The 27,886-nt window shown below is 46.9% G+C and overlaps 2 protein-coding genes across 2 annotated transcripts in view; one reads left to right on the top strand and one right to left on the bottom strand.

The window, feature by feature from the left end:
• LOC306982943 (protein kinase C-binding protein NELL1-like) overlaps positions 1-27,886 on the top strand; it is a gene marked incomplete at both ends in the record, with an annotated part of 170,190 nt that overhangs the window by 64,171 nt on the left and 78,133 nt on the right. The gene's annotated exons all lie outside the window — the stretch shown is intronic.
• On the bottom strand, positions 17,382-26,083 carry LOC306982939 (uncharacterized protein; the record flags this gene model as incomplete). The annotated part of the gene is made up of 3 exons (XM_079583384.1): positions 17,382-18,731; positions 19,218-19,288; positions 24,841-26,083. 3 exons carry the CDS (start codon positions 26,081-26,083, stop codon positions 17,382-17,384), a joined length of 2,664 nt encoding a protein of 887 aa, XP_079439510.1.

Here is a 27,886-nt window from a genome sequence, read left to right as displayed (position 1 = left end):
GCCAGTGTTGTACATAATATATGACCTCATTGGGTGCATTGACAGTATTTCTACCCTTTTTTCTCCCATTTAACTCTAATAATGTTAAAAGTACTCTCTGATTTGTGTGATAATGTTTCTCAATCAGCGAGTATTCAGACTGTACTCTATATACCCTCATATGAAAGAGTAACTGTACCAGAATACAGTCACTGAAAATGAGTGACTCCCGACACTGACCCTGGACAGGAGTCTGAGGGTGAGATGCAAATGAGCCTGAGGTGTGGCTCAGTCTACGCAGGCAATGCAAATAATGTCCTTGACCTCTGCATTTTCACCAGCTCAGCTTTGCCCAAATCTAAAAGCTACATGAAAGACCTACAGAACTCATCTAAACGGCTCAACCCAACCAAACAAACCACTGGCTCTCAATAATATATCAAATCCTAAAAATAAATGCCCACATGACCCTCTGACCAGACATGGCTCCGCCCCCTCGGGGAGGCCGAACCCCCATGTTCTGAACACTGGTCTACACGACTCTGGGGCTGCGTCCGAAACGAGCAGATCGGTCAGAGCTCTGACGCCAAACCGGATGTGCGTCAGCGTCCGCCATGATAAGAAGCTTCCGAATCGGTCTGTCAGCTAGGAAGGAGTTAGGAAAAGGAGCCTTGATGCTAACTATCATAGCCACTTTAGCATAGGGACCTCTGATGCTAACTATCATAGCCACTTTAGCATAGGGACCCCTGATGCTAACTATCATAGCCACTTTAGCATAGGGACCTCTGATGCTAACTATCATTGCCACTTTAGCATAGGGACCTCTGGTGCTAACTATCATAGCCACTTTAGCATAGGGACCTCTGATGCTAACTATCATAGCCACTTTAGCATAGGGACCTCTGGTGCTAACTATCATAGCCACTTTAGCATAGGGACCTCTGATGCTAACTATCATAGCCACTTTAGCATAGGGACCTCTGGTGCTAATTAACCGGTCATTAGGAGCTATGTGCCGTCCCATAAGCCACTGCGCCCAATGTTTTTGATTCACTCGTTTCCCATGAAGCACTTTGTGATTCTCTCTGTGAACATTCGGGCCTATTGTACATGTTTTTAGTGGTGGGGACGCCGGTCATTCCTGCTCTCTGTCCCGGCGCCGTCCGCAGATTGTTAATGAGGGACGTCCCAAGAGTGACGCTGCTCGAGAACAAGGCGTGATGCAAATAAAGGATAGTGATGGATCTGATGGAGCGAACCCGGTCTAGACCCAGTCCAAACCAGGTCTAAACCTGGTCTGATCCCGGTCTAAACCAGGTCTAAACCAGGTCTAAACCAGGTCTAAACCAGGTCTAAACCAGGTATGATCCTGGTCTAAACCAGGTCTAAACCAGGTCTAAACCAGGTCTAAACCTGGTCTGATCCCGGTCTAAACCAGGTCTAAACCAGGTCTAAACCAGGTCTAAACCAGGTCTAAACCAGGTATGATCCTGGTCTAAACCAGGTATGATCCTGGTCTAAACCAGGTCTAAACCAGGTCTAAACCAGGCCTAAACCAGGTCTAAACCAGGTCTAAACCCGGTCTCAGTGAGCTCCCTCTTTATTAAACTCGTACATTACAGGAGCTGTTCCAGGCGACACCGCGCTCTCTTTCCTCCGGATCTATTTTTAGTGCTGGTGTAATTAAGCCTGAGCCCAGAGGAGGGGCCTCAGAGGAGGAGACTCAGAGGAGGAGACTTAGAGGAGGGGCCTCAGCGGAGGGGCCTCAGAGGAGGAGACTCAGAGGAGGGACCTCAGCGGAGGGGCCTCAGAGGAGACTTAGAGGAGGAGACTTAGAGGAGGGAAGACGAGGAGAAGCTCTGCTCCTGGAACAGAACCAGGCGGGATTCAAAGATCTGGCAGCAGCACTGACTGAACTCACTGTGTTTTTACCAAAGACAGACTTAACAACCAGAGCGCTGGGCTTTCAACTCAGCCTCAGCCTCAGGCTCAGGCTCAGGCTGAGGCTGAGGCTCAGGCTCAGGCTCAGGCTCAGGCTCAGGCTCAGGCTCAGCCTCAGCCTCAGCCTCAGCCTCAGCCTCAGCCTCAGCCTCAGCCTCAGCCTCAGCCTCAGACTCAGACTCAGCCTCAGCCTCAGACTCAGACTCAGACTGAGACTGAGACTCAGACTGAGACTCAGACTGAGACTCAGACTGAGACTCAGACTGAGACTCAGACTGAGACTCAGACTGAGACTCAGACTGAGACTCAGACTGAGACTCAGACTCAGACTGAGACTCAGACTCAGACTCAGACTCAGACTCAGACTCAGACTCAGACTCAGACTCAGACTGAGACTGAGACTGAGACTGAGACTGAGACTGAGACTGAGACTGAGACTGAGACTGAGACTGAGACTGAGACTGAGACTGAGACTGAGACTTAGACTTAGACTTAGACTTAGACTTAGACTTAGACTTAGACTTAGACTTAGACTTAGACTTAGACTTAGACTTAGACTTAGACTTAGACTTAGACTTAGACTTAGACTTAGACTCAGACCACGGTCACGTCTGAGTAAAGAAGAAGAACTAAAAGTGAGTGAATGTTTCTGATGGAGAGAAGCTTCGTCATGTGGATGTGACTGTGGACCATGGTTTAAAGGCTGGTTTTCCTCCAACAACAACCATGATGTGGCTCTGGTTTAGTCCTGGTTTAGACCTGGTTTAGCCCTGGTTTAGACCTGGTTTAGTCCTGGTTTAGTTTTGGTTTAGTCCTGGTTTAGTCCTGGTTTAGTCCTGGTTTAGTCCTGGTTTAGACCTGGTTTAGTCCTGGTTTAGTCCTGGTTTAGACCTGGTTTAGTCCTGGTTTAGCCCTGGTTTAGTCCTGGTTTAGCCCTGGTTTAGTCCTGGTTTAGTCCTGGTTTAGTCCTGGTTTAGTCCTGGTTTAGTCCTGGTTTAGTCCTGGTTTAGTCCTGGTTTAGTCCTGGTTTAGTCCTGGTTTAGTCCTGGTTTAGTCCTGGTTTAGTCCTGGTTGTGCATTTGAAGAACGAGCTGAAACTTGCATGAGCCTCTGCATGAAATATTGATCAGAATCTCAGCTCCGCTTTTGGAGACAAACCCGTCTGTGAACACGAGAGGAGACGAGGAGACCATTATTCTGACTCTGACCGTCTCACTGACCAGTGTGGAGGGTTCATGTAGTGGTCAGAGTGGAGGGTTCATGTAGTGGTCAGAGTGGAGGGTTCATGTAGTGTCAGAGTGGAGGGTTCATGTAGTGTCAGAGTGGAGGGTTCATGTAGTGGTCAGAGTGGAGGGTTCATGTAGTGGTCAGGGTGGAGGGTTCATGTAGTGGTCAGGGTGGAGGGTTCCTGTAGTGGTCAGGGTGGAGGGTTCATGTAGTGTCAGAGTGGAGGGTTCCTGTAGTGTCAGAGTGGAGGGTTCATGTAGTGTCAGAGTGGAGGGTTCATGTAGTGTCAGAGTGGAGGGTTCATGTAGTGTCAGAGTGGAGGGTTCATGTAGTGTCAGGGTGGAGGGTTCATGTAGTGTCAGAGTGGAGGGTTCATGTAGTGTCAGAGTGGAGGGTTCATGTAGTGTCAGAGTGGAGGGTTCATGTAGTGTCAGAGTGGAGGGTTCATGTAGTGTCAGGGTGGAGGGTTCATGTAGTGTCAGAGTGGAGGGTTCATGTAGTGTCAGAGTGGAGGGTTCATGTAGTGTCAGAGTGGAGGGTTCATGTAGTGTCAGAGTGGAGGGTTCATGTAGTGTCAGGGTGGAGGGTTCATGTAGTGGTCAGAGTGGAGGGTTCCTGTAGTGGTCAGAGTGGAGGGTTCATGTAGTGGTCAGAGTGGAGGGTTCATGTAGTGTCAGAGTGGAGGGTTCCTGTAGTGTCAGGGTGGAGGGTTCCTGTAGTGGTCAGAGTGGAGGGTTCATGTAGTGTCAGAGTGGAGGGTTCATGTAGTGTCAGAGTGGAGGGTTCATGTAGTGTCAGAGTGGAGGGTTCATGTAGTGTCAGGGTGGAGGGTTCATGTAGTGTCAGAGTGGAGGGTTCATGTAGTGTCAGAGTGGAGGGTTCATGTAGTGTCAGAGTGGAGGGTTCATGTAGTGTCAGAGTGGAGGGTTCATGTAGTGTCAGAGTGGAGGGTTCATGTAGTGGTAAGAGTGGAGGGTTCATGTAGTGGTAAGAGTGGAGGGTTCATGTAGTGTCAGGGTGGAGGGTTCATGTAGTGTCAGAGTGGAGGGTTCATGTAGTGTCAGAGTGGAGGGTTCATGTAGTGTCAGAGTGGAGGGTTCATGTAGTGTCAGAGTGGAGGGTTCATGTAGTGTCAGGGTGGAGGGTTCATGTAGTGTCAGGGTGGAGGGTTCATGTAGTGTCAGAGTGGAGGGTTCATGTAGTGTCAGAGTGGAGGGTTCATGTAGTGTCAGAGTGGAGGGTTCATGTAGTGTCAGGGTGGAGGGTTCATGTAGTGTCAGGGTGGAGGGTTCATGTAGTGTCAGAGTGGAGGGTTCATGTAGTGTCAGAGTGGAGGGTTCATGTAGTGTCAGGGTGGAGGGTTCATGTAGTGTCAGAGTGGAGGGTTCATGTAGTGTCAGAGTGGAGGGTTCATGTAGTGTCAGAGTGGAGGGTTCATGTAGTGGTCAGGGTGGAGGGTTCCTGCAGTGGTCAGGGTGGAGGGTTCCTGCAGTGGTCAGGGTGGAGGGTTCATGTAGTGGTCAGGGTGGAGGGTTCATGTAGTGTCAGAGTGGAGGGTTCATGTAGTGTCAGAGTGGAGGGTTCATGTAGTGTCAGAGTGGAGGGTTCATGTAGTGTCAGAGTGGAGGGTTCATGTAGTGGTCAGAGTGGAGGGTTCATGTAGTGGTAAGAGTGGAGGGTTCATGTAGTGTCAGAGTGGAGGGTTCCTGTAGTGTCAGAGTGGAGGGTTCATGTAGTGTCAGAGTGGAGGGTTCATGTAGTGTCAGGGTGGAGGGTTCATGTAGTGTCAGAGTGGAGGGTTCATGTAGTGTCAGAGTGGAGGGTTCATGTAGTGTCAGAGTGGAGGGTTCATGTAGTGTCAGGGTGGACGGTTCATGTAGTGTCAGAGTGGAGGGTTCTTGTAGTGTCAGGGTGGAGGGTTCATGTAGTGTCAGGGTGGACGGTTCATGTAGTGTCAGAGTGGAGGGTTCTTGTAGTGTCAGGGTGGAGGGTTCATGTAGTGTCAGGGTGGAGGGTTCATGTAGTGTCAGAGTGGAGGGTTCATGTAGTGTCAGAGTGGAGGGTTCATGTAGTGTCAGGGTGGACGGTTCATGTAGTGTCAGAGTGGAGGGTTCATGTAGTGTCAGGGTGGACGGTTCATGTAGTGTCAGAGTGGAGGGTTCATGTAGTGGTCAGGGTGGAGGGTTCATGTAGTGGTCAGAGTGGAGGGTTCATGTAGTGGTCAGGGTGGACGGTTCATGTAGTGTCAGAGTGGAGGGTTCATGTAGTGGTCAGGGTGGAGGGTTAATGTAGTGTCAGAGTGGAGGGTTCATGTAGTGTCAGGGTGGAGGGTTCATGTAGTGTCAGAGTGGAGGGTTCATGTAGTGTCAGAGTGGAGGGTTCATGTAGTGTCAGAGTGGAGGGTTCATGTAGTGTCAGAGTGGAGGGTTCCTGTAGTGTCAGAGTGGAGGGTTCATGTAGTGTCAGAGTGGAGGGTTCCTGTAGTGGTCAGGGTGGAGGGTTCATGTAGTGTCAGAGTGGAGGGTTCATGTAGTGTCAGAGTGGAGGGTTCATGTAGTGTCAGAGTGGAGGGTTCCTGTAGTGGTCAGGGTGGAGGGTTCATGTAGTGTCAGAGTGGAGGGTTCATGTAGGGTCAGAGTGGAGGGTTCATGTAGTTTCAGAGTGGAGGGTTCATGTAGGGTCAGAGTGGAGGGTTCATGTAGTGTCAGAGTGGAGGGTTCATGTAGTGTCAGAGTGGAGGGTTCATGTAGTGTCAGAGTGGAGGGTTCATGTAGTGGTCAGAGTGGAGGGTTCATGTAGTGGTCAGTGTGGAGGGTTCATGTAGTGTCAGTGTGGAGGGTTCATGTAGTGTCAGGGTGGAGGGTTCCTGTAGTGTCAGGGTGGAGGGTTCATGTAGTGTCAGAGTGGAGGGTTCATGTAGTGGTCAGGGTGGAGGGTTCATGTAGTGGTCAGAGTGGAGGGTTCATGTAGTGGTCAGGGTGGACGGTTCATGTAGTGTCAGAGTGGAGGGTTCATGTAGTGGTCAGGGTGGAGGGTTAATGTAGTGTCAGAGTGGAGGGTTCATGTAGTGTCAGGGTGGAGGGTTCATGTAGTGTCAGAGTGGAGGGTTCATGTAGTGTCAGAGTGGAGGGTTCATGTAGTGTCAGAGTGGAGGGTTCATGTAGTGTCAGAGTGGAGGGTTCCTGTAGTGTCAGAGTGGAGGGTTCATGTAGTGTCAGAGTGGAGGGTTCCTGTAGTGGTCAGGGTGGAGGGTTCATGTAGTGTCAGAGTGGAGGGTTCATGTAGTGTCAGAGTGGAGGGTTCATGTAGTGTCAGAGTGGAGGGTTCCTGTAGTGGTCAGGGTGGAGGGTTCATGTAGTGTCAGAGTGGAGGGTTCATGTAGGGTCAGAGTGGAGGGTTCATGTAGTTTCAGAGTGGAGGGTTCATGTAGGGTCAGAGTGGAGGGTTCATGTAGTGTCAGAGTGGAGGGTTCATGTAGTGTCAGAGTGGAGGGTTCATGTAGTGTCAGAGTGGAGGGTTCATGTAGTGGTCAGAGTGGAGGGTTCATGTAGTGGTCAGTGTGGAGGGTTCATGTAGTGTCAGTGTGGAGGGTTCATGTAGTGTCAGGGTGGAGGGTTCCTGTAGTGTCAGGGTGGAGGGTTCATGTAGTGTCAGAGTGGAGGGTTCATGTTGTGTCAGAGTGGAGGGTTCATGTAGTGTCAGAGTGGAGGGTTCATGTAGTGTCAGAGTGGAGGGTTCATGTAGTGTCAGGGTGGAGGGTTCCTGTAGTGGTCAATGTGGAGGGTTGATGTAGTGGTCAGGGTGGAGGGTTCATGTAGTGTCAGAGTGGAGGGTTCATGTAGTGTCAGGGTGGAGGGTTCCTGTAGTGTCAGGGTGGAGGGTTCATGTAGTGTCAGGGTGGAGGGTTCCTGCAGTGGTCAGGGTGGAGGGTTCCTGTAGTGGTCAGGGTGGAGGGTTCCTGTAGTGGTCAGGGTGGAGGGTTCCTGTAGTGTCAGGGTGGAGGGTTCATGTAGTGTCAGGGTGGAGGGTTCCTGCAGTGGTCAGGGTGGAGGGTTCCTGTAGTGGTCAGGGTGGAGGGTTCCTGTAGTGGTCAGGGTGGAGGGTTCCTGTAGTGGTCAGGGTGGAGGGTTCCTGTAGTGGTCAGGGTGGAGGGTTCCTGTAGTGTCAGAGTGGAGGGTTCATGTAGTGTCAGGGTGGAGGGTTCATGTAGTGGTCAGGGTGGAGGGTTCCTGTAGTGGTCAGGGTGGAGGGTTCCTGTAGTGGTCAGGGTGGAGGGTTCATGTAGTGGTCAGAGTGGAGGGTTCATGTAGTGTCAGGGTGGAGGGTTCATGTAGTGTCAGGGTGGAGGGTTCATGTAGTGTCAGGGTGGAGGGTTCATGTAGTGTCAGAGTGGAGGGTTCATGTAGTGTCAGAGTGGAGGGTTCATGTAGTGTCAGAGTGGAGGGTTCATGTAGTGTCAGAGTGGAGGGTTCATGTAGTGTCAGAGTGGAGGGTTCATGTAGTGTCAGGGTGGAGGGTTCCTGTAGTGGTCAGGGTGGAGGGTTCCTGTAGTGGTCAGGGTGGAGGGTTCATGTAGTGGTCAGAGTGGAGGGTTCATGTAGTGTCAGAGTGGAGGGTTCATGTAGTGTCAGGGTGGAGGGTTCATGTAGTGTCAGAGTGGAGGGTTCCTGCAGTGGTCAGGGTGGAGGGTTCCTGTAGTGTCAGAGTGGAGGGTTCATGTAGTGGTCAGGGTGGAGGGTTCATGTAGTGGTCAGGGTGGAGGGTTCCTGCAGTGGTCAGGGTGGAGGGTTCCTGTAGTGGTCAGGGTGGAGGGTTCCTGTAGTGGTCAGGGTGGAGGGTTCCTGTAGTGGTCAGGGTGGAGGGTTCCTGTAGTGTCAGAGTGGAGGGTTCATGTAGTGTCAGGGTGGAGGGTTCATGTAGTGGTCAGGGTGGAGGGTTCCTGTAGTGGTCAGGGTGGAGGGTTCCTGTAGTGGTCAGGGTGGAGGGTTCATGTAGTGGTCAGAGTGGAGGGTTCATGTAGTGTCAGGGTGGAGGGTTCATGTAGTGTCAGGGTGGAGGGTTCATGTAGTGTCAGGGTGGAGGGTTCATGTAGTGTCAGAGTGGAGGGTTCATGTAGTGTCAGAGTGGAGGGTTCATGTAGTGTCAGAGTGGAGGGTTCATGTAGTGTCAGAGTGGAGGGTTCATGTAGTGTCAGAGTGGAGGGTTCATGTAGTGTCAGGGTGGAGGGTTCCTGTAGTGGTCAGGGTGGAGGGTTCCTGTAGTGGTCAGGGTGGAGGGTTCATGTAGTGGTCAGAGTGGAGGGTTCATGTAGTGTCAGAGTGGAGGGTTCATGTAGTGTCAGGGTGGAGGGTTCATGTAGTGTCAGGGTGGAGGGTTCCTGCAGTGGTCAGGGTGGAGGGTTCCTGTAGTGTCAGAGTGGAGGGTTCATGTAGTGGTCAGGGTGGAGGGTTCATGTAGTGGTCAGGGTGGAGGGTTCCTGCAGTGGTCAGGGTGGAGGGTTCATGTATTGGTCAGAGTGGAGGGTTCCTGCAGTGGTCAGAGTGGAGGGTTCATGTAGTGGTCAGGGTGGAGGGTTCCTGCAGTGGTCAGGGTGGAGGGTTCCTGTAGTGGTCAGGGTGGAGGGTTCATGTATTGGTCAGAGTGGAGGGTTCCTGTAGTGGTCAGGGTGGAGGGTTCATGTAGTGGTCAGAGTGGAGGGTTCATGTAGTGTCAGAGTGGAGGGTTCCTGTAGTGGTCAGAGTGGAGGGTTCCTGTAGTGGTCAGGGTGGAGGGTTCATGTAGTGTCAGAGTGGAGGGTTCATGTAGTGTCAGAGTGGAGGGTTCATGTAGTGTCAGAGTGGAGGGTTCATGTATTGGTCAGAGTGGAGGGTTCATGTAGTGTCAGAGTGGAGGGTTCATGTAGTGTCAGAGTGGAGGGTTCATGTAGTGGTCAGAGTGGAGGGTTCCTGCAGTGGTCAGGGTGGAGGGTTCATGTAGTGGTCAGAGTGGAGGGTTCATGTAGTGTCAGAGTGGAGGGTTCATGTAGTGTCAGAGTGGAGGGTTCATGTAGTGGTCAGAGTGGAGGGTTCCTGCAGTGGTCAGGGTGGAGGGTTCATGTAGTGGTCAGAGTGGAGGGTTCCTGTAGTGGTCAGGGTGGAGGGTTCATGTAGTGGTCAGGGTGGAGGGTTCAGGTAGTGGTCAGGGTGGAGGGTTCCTGTAGTGGTCAGGGTGGAGGGTTCCTGCAGTGGTCAGGGTGGAGGGGCCTCTACATTAGGGCTGTCACGGTATGAAAATTTTACCTCACGGTTATTGTGACCAAAATTATCACGGTTTTCGGTTTTATCGCGGTATTTTTTTTAAATGTGTGTTAATATGTTCAGAAAGCATTGATCGTCCTGCACAAACTGAAATCGTTTCCAAAAAGTTTAACAGTGCTTATTACATAAAAAAATACAGACAAAGCCTTTTCACATCAAAGTAAAGGAACTATAACGATGTGTTGTTGATGTTTCCAGGGTATTACATGGACTATTTATAGCGTCCGAAACGAAGACAAACCGTCTATATCAGATATAGAGCTTTCGCTTTGCAAATTTGGGAAAATGCCATCATTATTAAATTCATAAAACTGCGGCGAGAGTGAATCTATTGCAATCTGCCACCGGGAGCCCCGTAACGCACTGTGCCATCGTGCGGAGGTATCCGGACACGGCCTATGTACTGGCGGTGGCGCTGGTATGTTTTAAATGTCTTTGCAGAACACCCCACTTGGCCATATATAATGTAAAACAGTGATTCTCAACTGGTGGGTCGGGGACTCAAAAGTGGGTCGCGAGCCTACAGGGAACTTTCTTTCAATATTTTCAATCTAAAACTACACGGAAACACACTGGAGTCTGTTTGTATTATTGGGTTGTTTTGATCATAATTTCAGTCTTCAAAGCAAATCTACGACTTGTTCAGTAAAAACATGTGGGAAGTGCAATATTTTCTGTGATTTATGACAAAGTTACAGTTTTATTTGGGTCACACTTTGTCATTAAGGTAATGCGGGTCTCGGTGTTTTGGCGATGATGAAAATTGGCCCTTCATGATGCAAACTTGCCTCCCCCTGGTCTCCTGAAGTTTGGTTTTGGGAAGCACCAGTCGGGACGGTGAACCCTGAGGGCCGTTGATCAGACCTGGTGATCACAGAGGAAGGTCCACAGGCTCCACTCAACCACATTTAGCTTCGAACCAAACAAACAAGGAGGATTTTTTTCTTTATTCTTTATTTTTCTTGTTTTCTGCATTCACCTGCTGCGTCTCGCCTTAAAATGCTGCATCTCTTCATTATCCCGGGCCCTCGCCCCCCTCGCCCCCCTCCCTCCCCAGCCCAGTGAATTACCGTGCATCAGTGTAATGGCGCAGAGGGGGAAGCATCCGTCTGCTCAGTGTCAGTGTGAGCGGGATAACGCTCCGGCTCGTGTGTCTTCACGGGGGACGATGTTCCTGCGTCGGTGGGGGGGGGTGATGTGTGGGGGGGGGGATAATCGCCTCCATCGCAGAGGGATTGGATTAAAGCGCTGAAGAGGAATGGGCCGCTCCGCAGACACCGCGGGACGCCTCCTCCTCCTCCTCCTCCTGTTCTCCGGCGACTCTCGCTCCTAAAAACATCCTCAGTTACAGCGACCTGGATCATGTCACATTTCACTGACTTTCTTTTATTTATATTACCATAAATGCTCTAATATAGACCACATCTAGGACCAGGCCTTTATTGGAACCAGGCCACAATTAGAGACAGGCCTTCATTTCTATTTGAGCAAAACGGACGACCAGGAAGAAAAACGACATTTGTGTCCATTTGAACTAAAATATTAGGTTCATTTATTAATTAACATTTCAAACCCTCTCCCAGCGGCTGGAACATTGACGCCTTTTATTTTGTCGGGACAACAGGAAGTGTTTCGTTGCTGTTAGCGGAGCTTTGACATCAGTGTCACTGCAGGTTTCTGTTTCTGGATTATTTGTTGTTATCTCGTGTAAAAGGCGAGTTTAGACGGAGCGTTTGTGTTTGTGATCGATCATGAGACTGACCCGAGAGAAGACGAGACGCTCGCGCTGATGGGAGGAGTTATTTGAGGCGTGGGACTGACCTGCACACGGAGCAGCTGGACGTGCTTTGAAGACGCGATGGAGACTTTATTAAAACCCTGGAGGGTCACACGACATTTGCCCTGTTTCCAAATATGGTCACAGGAGGTTTGAAAAGTGTCTAAATCTGTGTCAAAGTTACGCTGGGATCAGCTCCTCCGCAGCGTCGCCCTCGGCTCGGGTTCAGTTTGTTACTTCCTGCACGTGAGTTTTCATTTACACCAGTATGAGACAGATTCCTAACATGGGGAATATTTCTACTGTCGGAGACCCGGCCCCTGTTAGACCCGACCCCTGTCGGAGACCCGGCCTCTGTTAGACCCGGCCTCTGTCGGAGACCCGGCCTCTGTCGGAGACCCGGCCTCTGTCAGACCCGGCCCCTGTAAGAGACCCGGCCTCTAATGGAATACAGGCCAGTATTAGAGAACTTACGGTATTCTAATAGTCCGGTGTTACAAAGGACATGTGTGTGTGGTGCATTAGAAAGAACTCTTTTAGAAACCAGTATTATGACGATACTGGGTTTTCGATACCGATCCCTGAGCGATACTTTCTGCCGATACCTGAGCGTGAATAATGTGTGTAAGATCTGCATATTTACAACATCAGATTCGTCTCCAGTGTCAATGTGGGAAAAAATGGGAATCATTTTGTGGAAAACATGGGGGGGAGGGGGGCATGAGGAAAATATTAGTAAAAACTAGTTACAGTAAAGCCCAGGTCCAACGGGTGATACAAAGAAACATCATTGTGAGCGAGAGGTTTTCCCTGAGCCTCCAGGCTTCAGAAGAGCCCCCACCATTAAAGACCAGCTTGTGAGGAGCCATCTTCCATCCACTAGGCCACCACATGGCTTTCCCGTCCAAAAGGGAGCTTTTCCTGTGGCCATTGTAGATATTGTGAGAATATGGTGAAGACTGACACTTCTATGGACCTGGCTGCTGAAAGGATGTTTTCTATAAATGGTTCAGTTGCAACACCTCCCATGTAGTGCATGGCCTTGAATGCCCCTGTGGTGCTTCTGTGTGGGCCTCACTAAAGGGAGGCTAAGGGACAGAGTGGCTGAACACAGATATGCCTTTCACTCTCAAAACATAAATCAGGGGGAGGCAAGTTTGCATCACGGAGGGACGATTTTCCTCATCGCCAAAACACCGAGGGCCGAGCCTCACAGTTAAGAACCATTTTCTGCAAATGTTTTCCATCAGTGGTTCTAAAATAGTCCGGCTCTGAGACCCGCATTACCTTAATGACAAAGTGTGACCCAAATAAAAGTGTGATTTGTCAGATATCATATAACCTATTGCATTTACCACATGTTTTTATTGAACAAGTTGTAGATTTGCTTTGAAGACTGAAATTATGATCAAAACAACCCAATAATACAAACAGACTCCAGTGTGTTTCCCTGTAGTTTCAGATTGAAAATATTGAAAGAAAGTTCCCTATAGGCTCGTGACCCACTTTTGAGTCTCGACCCACCAGTTGAGAATCACTGTATTACATTATATATGACCAAGTGGGATGTTTTCCAAAGACATTTAAAAATACACCATAAAAAGACACTATTTCTCGCAGTTTTTGTGTACTTTAACAGGTATTTGCATAATCATATTTCTCAAAATCATATTGGGGGCCAGAGGCTCTGTGCTGGAGGGCCGGATTTGGCCCCTGGGCCTGACGTTGCCGACCCCTGACCTAAGTTATGGCCAGACATTACATGGATGTCCATTACAGCCATGACTACACCTGCAGGTGTCAGGAGTTGAGGTTATCACCAGGGGTGGGGATGAAACCTTCCGCCTCAGGCAAAGAGAATCATGTTGGATCCATGTTCTCAATGCTACAGAGGACCCTGGCCTGGATGAGGATCTGGACCTCTCTTGTTTTTGTCATTTTGTTCTTCAGGTTTTGTCTTGTTGCCACTATATATACACTCTGTGTCCAAAAGGACTATGACAGCATGTGTGTCCCTGTCCCGGCTACACACCTGTGGTCAGACTGTCTGTCTCCACACGCCCTGATGACACGGGCTGGTGTGATCTCTAATGTTTCTGGCCCATTAATAAAGCCTTTTCTACTTGAGTGCCTGGACCTGATCTTTCTCTCCACAATAGTAATACAGATTGGGAAAAGTTTTTAGGAAAGTTGGATAAACAGCATCAAAACTGTATTTTTCTCTTTCTACCAGTTTTCCAATATTTTTTTCCGATACTGTTTAGTCTTAACTCAACGTTTTGTTTAGTCTCGTCAACCAGACTCCGCCCCTTTACAGAAGAGGGTCTGGCAACACTCGCTTTCAAAGGAAGTGACGCAGCGATATGGAGCCGACCGACCAATCAGAGCAGCTCCCTGAACGTCACGTTGTTGCGCCTTTGTTTTGTAGTTTTTAATGCTCCGGTTTGCTTGTATTCTGAAGTGTTTCTGACATAAACGACAGAAGTCATTTCCTGAACTCCGTGTGGCAGGAGCGCCATTGTTAATGTCACTGTTTCTGTCGTCACATCCGCTCTGTTCTCATTGGCTGCTGCGCTTCGGTTGTCCCACATTAGTCCCGCCTCCAGCAGCAGCTTTTCTACGACAGGGTCCCCAGACTAGTCTCCTGTTTATTTATTAATAAACAGGAGATTAGTCTGGATGCCAGGCTACGTTTTGTTTTCTTCTTCTTTTAACCTTTACTAAAACATCTGTTCCAGTGGCTGAGCAGAAACAAGAAAGAATGTGGAATCAACCGGGAGGGAAAATGGGGAAACTACGATAAATATAAGTGATTAAAAAAGAGCAAAACTGTGGGGGAAAGTCAGTTCCTTTAATCCTGTCCTGGACCAACAGCATCAACACTTGAGTCTAAACCAGGGCCCAAACTTTTAGTCTCCGAGGCCAAGATGAAAAAGTTCCTGTGGGTCGTGGGTCACATGTCAAGTGTGACCCTTATAACTGTAAATAAAAACACTTACTTTATCTGTTGGTATAGATACATTTGCGTTTCATTCTCTCTATGCAAATCACATGCTACACTAAACAAATGAAACTCTGGCAAATGCCACGTTTTAGTCGAACAAAATCAACTATTGTAGCGATGAAGAGCAACATGTAGCACCACCACCTGTATCTGCAGCGACTTTTCCTCGTTCATTTGTTCACTCAAAGAAAAAGCCACATTAGATCATTCTGAAAGTGTCCGTGACGTCACCGACCTTTGTCATAAAAGTTGTGAAAGTGTGAAAGTCGATGCTGAAACGCTCTGAGATAAACACCAAGACGCCAGAGAGAGAGAGAGAGGGGGGGCCGGAGAGAGCTGGTTTTAGGGATGAACGACATGGACATTTCATATCTCCATATTCACGGCACAGAGAAGATCGTGGAAAGATGGAAAATGTGGAAAGTGTTTTTTTTCCGTAGTTAAAGGAAGTTTCTTGGTTGTTTTTGCCTCTAAACGAGTTCTTCTTCTGTGTTTTGCTTCTACATGACAGATATTTTAGTATGGTATTGGAAAATAAAAGCTCTGGTCCTGACGCTCTTATTTTGGCGGGTAAAAGCTCTGAGCTCGTTTCTCACCTGCCGCTGGTATTTTTAGCCCGTCCATAAACGATGCTCCACAGTTGCCATGGAGACGGACAGAGTTGTTGAGGAGCTTTACTCGAGTAGTAGGACTGTTTGTGTCGAGAACTTCTTCCTTTTACTCCACTCCATTAGAAATGTGTAAACAACACGTTGTGCTTCTGCTGCAGCCTCCACACACTCTCAGTCATCCAGGAGTATCCTTGTCCCGCTGTATGACGGCCTGTGAGGTCAGGTGACCCCCCCTCTTTAAGGCTGGTGTGACTCAGCAGAGCAAAGGCCTGAGATCAGAGTAGAGGATGTTCAGCAGGTTCTGGTTCCTCCTCCTGGAGGAGCTGAGTCCGGTTTGGGTAAAGTGTTTTCTGACTAAAGAACTCAGAAGCTTCTGTGACGAGAAGAGAAACGTTAACTTGACCAAACCCAGTCCAGTCCCTGATTGAACCTTTCCTATGATACAATAAGAAGCCTGAGGGCCACAGAATGTTGGTCTGTGGGCCACATTTGGCCCCTGGGCCGCACTGTAGGCAGGCGTGTTTAAAGGATCAGAAAAGCAGCTCGTCTGGACCGGACAGTTTCTACAACATTCTCTTGAAAAAGACATTCACAAAACTCAAAGGCAGCAATAAATAAAAATAAACACACTACTACTACTACTACTACTACTACTACTACTACTACTACTACTACTACTACTACTACTACTACTACTACTACTACTACTACTACTACTACTACTGCTACTGCTACTGCTACTGCTACTGCTACTACTACTACTACTACTACTGCTGCTACTGCTACTGCTACTGCTACTACTGCTACTACTGCTGCTACTGCTGCTACTACTGCTACTACTGCTACTACTGCTACTACTGCTACTACTACTAATGCAGCTGCTGCAGTACTGTGTTATATCAGTGCTATTTGACTGAACACGACCGACTTATGTTTCTCGCTGCTTTTACTGGTAGGTTTGACCTTCACACGTCCCTCCCTTTGTCTCCGACCACCCCCCTCCCTCCCTCCCTCCCCCTTTCTCACCAACTTTCTCTCCCTTTCCTCTCTCTCTTTGCTTCTTTCTCCTCTCCCTTTCCCCTTTCTCCCCTCTTCCACTCTCTTCCTTCACTCTCCTCTCTCTCCTCTCTTCCTTTCCTCCCCCCTCTCTCCCCCTCTCTCTCCTCTCTTCCTTTCCTCCCCCCTCTCTCCCCCTCTCTCCCCCTCTCTCCCCCCCCCCCTTTCCTCCCCTGTCCTCCTCTCTCCTCCCCCTCTCTCCTCCCCTCTCTCCTCCTCTCTCTCCCCCCTCTCTCTCCCCCTCTCTCTCCCCCCCTCTCTCTCCCCCCCCCTCTCCCTCCCTCCTCTCGTCTGAATCGAGGTCAGCTCCTGGGGGACAGCAGAGGATGGATGTGTGAGGGTTCTATTCCCCAGACGCTCCAGAAACAGCAGCTCGATCCGCCTCAGTCAGATCCACAGGAACCCGGGAGAGTCGTGTCCTTCACGTGGGGTCACCCTTTGTTTATTTATTTACCTGTTTTACGCTGTAGTTATTTATCGTGGTCTCTGTTATCCTAAAACAAACCACAAACATCACTGACGACAGACTCGGACTTTATTCAGACAAAAGATCAAGCTCCACTTTTACAGATAAACCTCAGTCTCCTGCTGGAACCTTTAACCTCTTAACTCCCGCCTGAACCGAGGTCAGCTTTACCCAAATCCTGTTGGCCAGTGTAACGCCCCATTTGAAAGCTAAGATCTACAAAACTCATCTGAATGGATCCTCACGTCATCAGATTTTTTTCCATTTTTTGGGGGGGTTTCAATTCATCTTTGTAACGTTTTTGTGAATTTTGGGTCAAATTGTTCGTAAATATTTGGTCAATTTTTTGTCAAATATTTATCACATTTTTGCCACTTTTTCATCATTTTTTCATCATGTTTTTGTACATTTTTTGTACATTTTCTTGTCCTTTTTTTGTCAATTCTTTGCCTTTTTTTCATCATTTTTCCATCATTTTTAGGGGGTTATTCAACTCATTTTTGTCAATTTTTTGTCATTTTTTGTCAATTTTTTATCAAATTTTTTGCCACTTTTTTATTATTTTTTCGTACGTTTTTTGTCAATTTTTCGTCATTTTTTGTCCTATTTTGTCAATTGATTTGTCAATTTTTTCTCACTTTTTTGTCACATTTCCATCATTGTTTTTGTCTCAGTTCTGTCGTATTTTCTCACCTTTTTTCCAGAAGCTTTTGGACTGGGGTAAAGCCAAACTGGAGAAACTGTGCTCCGTTCAGGTGGGAGTTAAGTTAAATGACACAGAATGACATCATAATAGAAATAATAATACAAAAAATAAGACAAAGTTTCCAAGTTCTGTGTCCAAACCCTAACTTTCTCACACGTTTGTAAAATAAAATAAAACATCTCATATAAGCATCGTGCCCCTTCCCTCACAGTGATTTATTTTGAGATCATTTTATAATTTAAACATAATACACCCTCAGTCCCCTGAGCCCCGCCCACAAACACCTCAGAGTCCAGAGTCAAAGCCAGCAGATGTTCACATGTGTCCCCGAGTCTGAGGAGCTTCACGGGGCAGGACTCGCAGCTCTTTGGTTTCAGCTGCACTTGCTTCTCCAACACTGAAATAAGGAAAGAGTTTCTCCGTGAAAGTGTCGGAGTGCGTGTACAGGAGGGTCATGTCATCAGCGTCATAGAAGGAAACCTCCCCCAGATCATAGTCCAGCTTCACCCTGAGCTTCTGAGGAGGAGACTTTACTGGGACCTGGACCTTGCAGCCGTTAGAGTATTTTCCACTACGATGGAATAAAGCCCAGACTCCATTATCAGGTGAACCAGTCCTCTGTCCTGTCCTGTCCACTGATTCTTTGGCCACTCCTATGATCCAGTCTGGATGATCTCCCACCTCCACGTCCCACTGGTGAACCCCAGAGCTGAAGCCCTCAGAGCCCAGGACATTTGAGTATAAACAAAATCTCTCTGAATTATCAGGAACTTTCTGACATTGGTCTCCCTGTCCCACTCCCCTCAGATCCTCAGACAGATACAGACTTCTTGCTGCAGTGTTAGGATCCAGAAGGACGGGGCTGTAGGACACGATGCTCCTCATGTTGCTCCACACTCTGAAGCCCAGGTTTCCCAGGACTTTGGCCTGGTCCAGGAGCAGTCCTGCTTTGGGCCGTAGACGTGGAAAGGGGCTCTCTGGTTCTGGGCTGGAGCTGCCTGTCGGTAGTTGTTTCTCCAGCTCCTTAATGCTGCTGCTCAGAGCGCTGAGCTTCTCCCGGACCTCCTGCAGCTCTGGGCCCATGTCCTTCTTCTGTCGGAGCTGCTCCTCTCTCAGAGCAGATAAGGCCCTCTGCTCCTCCTGCTGGAGGAAGCTCTGCAGCCGAGAGAACTCCGCTCGGATCAGACGCTCACTCTGGGCAGCCTGTTTCTGACAGAACTGATTAATCTCCTTGTAGGTTTTCTCCAGCTTCTCATAGCTCTGTTTCTCTGCTCTGAGAGTCTGCAGCTCAGACTGAAGCTGCTCTGGTCGTCTCTTCTTCTTTGAGGACTCCATTTGTGGTCTCTCAGAGAGATCCAGTCTCTCAGTAAAAGACTCACACAGTTCTTTCAGAGCAAAGTTCACCTCTAGTTCCTTCCATGACCTCCGTTTACAAACCGGGCAGTTCCTGGTCTGGTTCTCCTCCCAGTAGTCCTGAATGCAGCGGCGGCAGAAGCTGTGGTTACAGCCCAGAGACACCGGCTCCTTAAACGTCTCCAGACAAACGGAGCAGGTCAGGAACTTCTCCAGAGCTCGTTTTTCTGCCATTGTAAACTCTAACGTTGGGTCACAGAGGTCTGAGCTCTGAGGTAAATCCTCCTGCCTGAGAGAGGTCTGTGGCACAGACTGAGCCCAGAGCAGCAGAGACACGAACAACCTCTTTTCAGTCAATCATTCACAGGGAAATCAAACTCCCATAAACTGTAGCTGATACTGAGACTTTGCTCTGGGTGTGCGATGATAAAACCAGTTTGTGTCAAATGTCAGGTCTCTGTAATAAGTCATCCAAGGAATCTGTTGCAATGGCTTTAATTATTATGTTCCTGGGATTAGAACATTTGCATTGTTTGTTATATATATTGTTGTATGTACTTTTGTTGAATTAGGTCAAAACACCCCCTTGTTCAGAGGGACATTTTCTCATTGAAACAACAATTGTGAAAACTGAAAATCTAGTTGCACTGACACAAAAAAGTCCCTGCAGAGAGCCGTTCACTTTCTTTCTTCGTTCTGTTTTTTCCTCTGTGGGGGAGGGGCGTCACTTTAGTTGTGCATTTTGCAAAACAAAAGTCACTGCTGGAGTGGCGGAGACCGGAGTGTAGGATTCCACACCTTCCGCTCTTCGCCGCCTCCGAACGGCAGCGACATCAACGCCCACTGTCTCCTCCTCATCTCCGCCGCTGCTGCAGGTCCACGAGAAGCTCAAAGTGAGCACAAAGTTTGAGAAATAAAAGTCCTAATGAAATAACACACAACTGACTGAGAGCAGTAGAAGCTTAATCGGGTCGTGTGCTTGTTTTTTGTGATAACAAACTCCATAGAGGGAAATATCAATGTTATATTGTGAATGGCTCCCTTTAAAGAGCCATAGGTCCATCACTAAAAGAAGCACCTGGCTCCACCCACTCGACACTCGGTCACATGGCTGCACTGTCCTGGACCTGTCGGGATTCTTCACAAAGAAGGAAAACATTTTGTTCAGCTAAGTTTTTAAGGTACATGTCCATTATTTAAAACACAAAGATTGTTTTGAGCTATAGTGATGGAGTAATTTGCCAATTAAGTTAGAAAGTGCACAATTTTCTCTCAAAGGATACAACACCTGTGCACTGTGTACAGAGTTCATTTGAGACTTTTTCATCAGTCTTTGTTGCTTATTAGATTTTTTGGCTTGTCTCAGTAAGGAAGCCAATACGAGCAGTCACTGTTATTGTTTACTTCTGCAACTTTCGCTGGATGTTTTGGTGAATGGGAGGAAACAGCTGAGGCATGTTGTCCATGCAGCACCGGCAAAACGGGATCACTGAGAGCAGCTTTACGTGAACTTAAAAATACTGTTCACACAGTGCCGTGAAAAAGTCTTTTCATTTGTTTATATTTACCACACTTAAATGTTTCTGTTCATCAAAACATGTTTTACATCACACAAGGACATTATCAGTGAATACAATAAGCAGTTTATCACATTTATTTTGGCAAAGAAAAACCCAAACCTCTGTGTGAAAAAGTAAATGCCTGAACTCGCCCTTTGCAGCAGTAACTGAGGTCACGTGTTGGTGATGACTGGTGATGAGTTTGTCACTTCACTGAGGAGGGTCCACTGTTCTCTGCAGAATTAGTTAAACTCAGCCATATTGGAGGGTTTTCGTGCATGAACTGGCCTTCTGAGGTCACACCACAGCATCTCAAATGGATTTAAGTCTGGACTCTGACCTGGCCACTCAAACCTTAATTTGTTCTTTTTGAGCTGCTCAGAAGTGGATTTGTTGGTCTGTTTGGGATCCTTGTCCTGCTTCAGACCAAAGAGATTGAGCTTGAGGGCTTGAACTGATGGCCGGACGTTTGTCCTCCATGAGTTCCTGTAGAGTTCATTATTCCATCAATGACAGCAGGATGTCCAGGTCCTGAAGCAGCGAAGCCCCAGAAAAGAAATTCAAGTTAACATTTTAAAATGGTCAACCCAGAAGATGATCAACAACCTTCACTGAAGTTCCTTTGAGTTTGTACCACACGTTTAAACTCAACAACCTTCATTAAAGATGGACAACACCTGTACGACTGAGAGCCTACACAGACAATATCAATGGAACAACTCAAATAAGTGAGCAACCAACTCAAATGTAGATGAATGTGCACATTAACTGAGTATGTCTTCAGTTAATAAAAGGTTTTACTGTTGAGAAAATCAATTTACCTCAAAATAAAAGAAGCCGTCAGTTTAAGACCATTTCAATTCAGTTGATGTAATGTAAACAGACTAATGGAGAGGGTTGTCTCAGTTTTTCTCATTGGGTTAAGAGTCTGAAGAAATAAAGTCATGTGACTTTTCATACAAACCTATGCAACCCTGATCTGTAGGAGAATTTCTTTACCTGGACCGTCTAACATTACAGAATCTCCAAAAGAAAAACTTGAGACGATGAGACAGATGTGTGAACTGACATTTGAGGTCATTATTCAAGTCTTTGCAACTCTCTCTTTGATAAAGTTAAACATTGTCATGATCATAAAAGCCGCTGTCTCTGTGTCATTGGCTCCAGATACGATTATAATACTGACATGAACTGCACTCACTTTATCACTTTATTATATGATTGTGAAATATTAACCAGAGGAAAAGTTACGATCACGTAGGACAACTTTGTTAGTTGCTCTTTTTTACCGTGTACTGATGGAAACATGTTCTAAAAGTGTCTGTAACTTTGTTGCTACAGATGTTTGCCTTGTGAATGTAGTGTGAGTGAGAGGGTGGCGGAGGAAGGTGCTGATGGTGCAAAATGGCAGCCTGGGCTCTGCCAGTCTGCCCCAGGACAGCTGTGGCTCGATCTTTATTCATCACCAAGGGATAATCAAAAGCAAACAGAGCAGTTTGAACCTGATAAATCTACAATATGAGTCATCAAAATGTAAGTAGGACTTAGTTTCCAAGATCAAACAAGTTATGATTTTAAAGTCTGTAAGTTTAATGTTTTACACATGTAATACATGGTTGTGTTGTAATATTCGTCTGAAGTCCGTCCCTTTGCTGATCTCAAACACTCATCACAATCCTCAGGCCGTCACTTTGACCAATGAGACGAGCCCCGGTGAACCAGCCTGTCAGGACCAATCAGGAGGGAGGGGGAGGAGCTCTCACGCTCTCCTCACTTTGCAATCTTATGCTGCTCTAATGTTTGCACTGTGAGCTACTGTTGAACCTTTGTCACACATTTGTGCACACAGTTTATCAGAGGCAAACACCCGTGTTTTCACCTCCCGAGGACTGTTCTGGCCTAAACTGACCGTGTGTAGTCTTTCTCTGGGTCTGTACTTTGAGATTTATGTAACGGTTAGTCTGAGGATCACCTGATGTGACCAGGAGTTTCTCCTTCTCTGTGTGTTTAGGTATAAATAATTAGACCTTGTAATAGTTAGAACTCTGATGCAGACTTGCCATGTGTTCTTCATGTGCACATGTGCAATAAATGACCAAAAAATAAACCACTCTTGATTCAGACTTCAGCTCTCTTCATTTACTTTACCATAGTTGGTCTAAGGTTAGGTTAGGTTAAGTCTTCTGAAACTGGAGAAAACAAAAACGTCACATCTGTCAGGGACTGTAATGAAAAAACCACAGTAGCAAAAATATTGTAATCTAAGAGAGAGATGAAGCTACGTGTCATACAAGGGGGCGTGGCCTAAACGTGGGAACATATTTATGACACACAAATAAAGTCAAGTCTAAATCAGAATCAGAATCGTTTTTATTTCCATTGTTTGAGACACTAGGAATGTTTGATGTGTAACATATGTAATCTCTCTACTCTGCTGTGGACGAAGGCGGGGCAAGAAGCCCACTGGTCTGCACTATGTGGGTGTATTAAGTTAGCAGAGGGTTTCCCTATGAAAATAAGCAGGTAGGTCTGGCTACAAGAAGGAGCAAAGTCAGAAATAGAACAAAAATGTATCATTTTTATTTGACAATTCATAAAAATAGGTTATTTCTTTAAAATATAGTTCACACTCTCAAAACACAAATCACTCCAGCAAATAAACAGTTCGACCAAAAGAAAAGAGAATATACAACCAAGTAACCACAAACAAATTAGTAAACAAACCAAACCAAATTTAATAGAAACGAAATGATAAACTAAATCCACATTCACATCCTACAGTACTAAAGCCTACGTGCAACATGCATTTCAATGTTAAAGGGGCCGGGCCAGGGTTTATCTCCAAGGCAACTTTATAACGGTTCAGCACCAACAATTGGAGAGCAATAAATTGAGCAAGAGGCCAACTGAAGCAGCGATATACATGTTAGTTCACTGTGCGTTATGAAGCAAAGACTAAAACAAATCTAAACTGTATTTACCTTTATGTACAACTGACTATGGCCAAACTGGGGCTTCTGACGCCTGACAGGAGAGACCGGTACCAGACAACTCCTCCTCCACCTTAGCCAGATGTAAATGGCATTGGTGACACCATTGAGCTATTTACATGCACCACTCGAACCCACGGCCCTCAGACTGAATGCTGCACGACTACCCTATTCATTTACACACCGTGACCCGGTTACACATATAACACAGAAACTAGAAAAAATAAGGCCATGGGGCATGCATAAGAATATTAAATAATATTAAAATAATAAAAGGTCAAATATGGTAAGACGGGGGGATGATGGGATTATATTTACAGATGTGTAGGTGTATAAAGTGATAAAGTGATAGCAGCTGATCAGTGCGGACACACCACACATGGGTCTGTGACTGAGTTATGGGGCGTGTTGTTGTTCATGAGTCTGAAGGGGGAGGGAAACACTGTTCCAGTGGCGGGCTCTATGGGTCCTGATAGATTGTAGCCTCCTGCCTGAGGGGAGAGCGGTGAATACGTCCATGCTGGTGTTTTTTCAGCAGATTGTTCAATAGAAGCAAAAAACAGCACTCATTAGCATTAGCTTCCCGGTTAGCATTGTCTGTTTTTAATGTACTGTATCTATGGGCTGTTGAACCACTTTGCTCCTCTCCATGTTTCTCTGTTTTTATTTAGTAGGAAAATATATTTGTCATTCAGCATTTGTTAACGGTTTAGAAATGGGAGGAAGTTCCGTTTTTCCTCCTTTGTTTTCTTCTAACATGACCATATATGGGCAGTGGTGTGCTGTCAGGGCCAGCAGGGCCTTCTCTGCTGGCCCTGACCAAATGAAGAAAAAAAAGTGTCAAATGTTTTGATAGTGTATTTAATTTGTAGTTATTTATATAATGCACAGTTGAGTCGCGGTGTAACTGTAATTTCCTGTTTAAAAAGTGCCTTAAACGCCTCTGGCGAGCGGCTCCTCCTCCTGTGTGGTCAGGCCGCACAGCGGACAGCCAGCGTGACTGACTGAATTATCAGCCATTCAGAGTTCGATATACATTCTATCAGCAGCTTCCCTTACGTTTTGTACGCCTGGGAAAACCGCTAATGTACTTGTCATGTACACCAGACATGACAGGAACAGGTACGAGACTCCGAGCGCTAAAAAAGCATCTCACACAGCACCAAAGTAAATCGCTATTTAAAAACATATACAACAGATATTATCCATCAAACCTGTCATATGTCATATTTAAAGGGTTCTCAGGCCAGACTCTGTGCTGCCTCCATCCTAAAACAAACCTGACTGTACTTCACACAAACATTCTGACAGACTTCAGCTTCAGACTTTATTCAGACAAAGGGCAGATCATAAAGATGCAGATAAAGGTCAAAGAGCCGAGGGCAGAGTCTCATAGATTTGCGTTGTAGAGTTCGACAGGTTACATGTTAATCGACGGAATGACATAATAATCGGAATGTGCAGAAATAATAATACAAAGAATAAGACTGTGACGGCAGTTTCCAAGTTTTGTCTCCAAACTCATCTCTAGCTTTCCTCACATTGTTACCCGTCTACAGCAGTGATTTTTTTTTTTTTTTGAGAAAATGTTCTTTTTTAAGGACAATACATTTCCTTAGCCCCCTGTGCACCTTCAACAAATAAACAACACCAGATGCTCTTTCATTGTTAATACTTTGACATTTCACTCATTCTGCACTCAGCCTAAGAGCTCCTGTGCACTTTAAGTCCAAAATGTGTTCAGTGTGAGTAAAACAGAAAACAGATGTTTGCAGATGTTTACAGATGTTTACAGATGTTTACAGATAAAGTGTCAGAGAGTCTGAGGAGCTTCACGGGGCAGGACTCTGAGCTCTTTGGTTTCTGCTGCACCTGAGTTCAAAACATAGAAATAAGGAAAGAGTTTCTCGGTGAAAGTGTCAGAGTGCGTGTACAGGAGGGTCATGTCATCAGCGTCGTAGAAGGAAACCTCCCCCAGATCATAGTCCAGCTTCACCCTGAGCTTCTCTGGACACGTCTCCACTGGGACCTGGACACCACACTCGTCAATGTATTTCCCACTGTGATGAAACAAAGCCCAGACTCCATTATCAGGTGAAGCAGTCTGCTCTCCTGTCCTGTCCACTGACTCTTTGGCCACTCCTATGGTCCAGTCTGGATGATCTCCCACCTCCACGTCCCACTGGTGAACCCCAGAGCTGAAGCCCTCAGAGCCCAGGACCTCTGAATAATAACTAAGTCTCTCTGGATTATCAGGAACTTTCTGATCAGTGTCTCCAAATCTCACTCCCCTCAGATCCTCAGACAGATACAGGCTTCTTGCTGCAGTGTTAGGATCCAGAAGGACGGGGCTGTAGGACGCGATGCTCCTCATGTTGCTCCACACTCTGAAGCCCAGGTTTCCCAGGACTTTGGCCTGGTCCAGGAGCAGTCCTGCTTTGGGCCGTAGACGGGGTGTCGTCTGCTGTGGGAGCCTTTCGGGTCTTGTGCTCGTCTCGCCTGTCGGCAGATGTTTCTTCAGCTCCTTAATGCTGCTGCTCAGAGCGCTGAGCTTCTCCCGGACCTCCTGCAGCTCTGGGTCCATGTCCTTCTTCTGTCGGAGCTGCTCCTCTCTCAGAGCAGTTAAGGCCCTCTGCTCCTCCTGCTGGAGGAAGCTCTGCAGCCGAGAGAACTCCGCTCGGATCAGACGCTCACTCTGGAGCACCTGCTTCTTGCAGAACTGATTAATCTCCTCGTAGGTTTTCTCCAGCTCCTCATAGCTCTGTTTCTCTGCTCTGAGAGTCTGCAGCTCAGACTGAAGCTGCTCTGGTCGTCTCTGCTTCTCTGAGGACTCAGCTGCCTCACTCCGCTCTCCCCCCTCTGTCTGTGGTCTCTCAGATAAATCCAGTTTCCCCGTGAAAGACTCACACAGTTCTTTCAGAGCAAAGTTAATGATAACATCTTTGGACAATCTCCGTTTACAAACCGGGCAGTTCCTGGTCTGGTTCCTCTCACAGTAGTCCTGAATGCAGCTGCGGCAGAAGCTGTGGTTACAGCCCAGAGACACCGGCTCCTTAAACGTCTCCAGACAAACGGAGCAGGTCAGGAACTTTTGTAAAGCTGGATTTTCTTCCATTGTAAATTCTATCGTTGCTCTGAGGTAAATCCTCCTGCCTGAGGTCTGTGGCAGAGACTGAGCCCAGAGCAGCTGTGAGAGGAACCGCCCCTTTCAGTCAATCATTCACAGAGATATAAAACTCCCACTAACGAGAGCTGATACTGAGACTTTGCTCTGGGTGTGCGATGATAAAACCAGTTTGTGTCAAATGTCAGGTCCCTTTGTAAAGAAATAAAATCATGTGGGTTTTTATACAAACCTGAGCTGCGAACATTTTGGAGCAAATGATCTGTCGGAGACTTTCTTTAACGTGCATGTGACACATTAGACAATTTTGCTAAAACATCGTTCACACAATTATATCTTAGATTTTACTAAAGATTGTTCCCAGTTTCCTTTAGTTTGACCATTACACTGCGTTCCAAATTATTATGCAAATTGGATTTTTGTGTCAAAAAGGTAAAAAAAAGCAATAATAATGAAACTCATGGATGGTGTCGTGTCTTGGGGCTCTATGAATCACTGACATTAATCTCAGAGACCTGGGATAATTAGTTGTCGGGTTAAGCCCAGTTAAGGGAAAAACTACTGAAAAGGACGTTCCACTTTATTAAGCAGATCATCATTTTCAAGCTATATGGTAAAGAAAAAGGATCTCTATGCTGATGAAAAGCGTGAAATAGTTGAATGCCTTGGTCTAGGTATGAAAACCTTCAATATTTCATGAAAGATTAAGTGTAATCATTGTACTGATAAGAGATTTGTGGATGATTCAGACACACTCGGGTTTGTGCAGATAAAGGCACGATGAGGACGGTTTCTGCCAGACAAACACATCAGATTATGGGAACAGATGCTACAAAGCAGCATACAGGTATTTGAAGCTGCTGGTGCCTCTGGAGTCTCCTGAACATGAAGGTGTAGGACCCTCCAGAGGCTGCAGTTGTGCATAAACCTTCTATCCGGGCCTCCCCTAAACTGTTAACTGAAGCTGATGAACAGAAACGGCTGCAGTGGCTCAGAAATACATGAAGACTCATTTTCAAACAGTCTTGTTCACTGATGAGGCCGTGTAGCCCTGGATGGTCAACTCAATGGAGTAGTGGATGGTTGATGAATGACCACAATGTCCCAACAAGGCTGTGACGTCAGTAAGGAGGTGGCGGAGTCATGTTTTGGGCCAGAATCATGGTGAGAGAGCTGGTCGGCCCCTTTAGGCCCTTTTAGGCTCCCTGAAGGTGTGAAAATGACCTTTGAAAAATATGTGGAGTTTCTGACTGACCACTGTCTTCTATGCTACAAAAAGAAAAGCCGTGCTTTCCCGAACAAAATCCTCTTCCTCATGAAAACGCACCATGTCCTGCTGCAAAGAAAACCTCTGCATCACTGGCTGCTATGGGCATAAAAGGAGAGAAACTCATGATGTGGACCCCCTCCTCCCCTGACCTCAACTCTATTGAGAACATTTGGAGCCTCAAGCAAAACATCTATGAGGGTGGGAGGCAGTTTTCATCCAAACGGCAGCTCTGGGAGGCTATTCTGACAACCTGCAAAGAAATCCAAGCAGAAACTGTCCAAAAACTTACAATTTTAATGGATTTAAGAATTTTGAAGCTGCTTCACACAAGGGCTCCTATGTTAAATATAACTTGACCTGTTAATATTTTTTTGATTGAAATAGCTTTTGATTTCAGTGAATATGACCTCCTAATGCTACAAATACAACAAATGACCATTTTCAGTTAATTACAAGCTTTAAAATGTATTGAAACGATGAGTTGCATAATAACTTGGAACAGTGGATTTTGAGGTTTTTACTAT

Source organism: Gobius niger, assembly GCF_951799975.1.
Source record: "Gobius niger genome assembly, contig: SCAFFOLD_57, whole genome shotgun sequence".
Lineage (NCBI taxonomy): Eukaryota > Metazoa > Chordata > Actinopteri > Gobiiformes > Gobiidae > Gobius > Gobius niger.
Note: the sequence above shows the minus strand (reverse complement) of the source record. Positions and strands in the feature narration are given on the sequence as shown.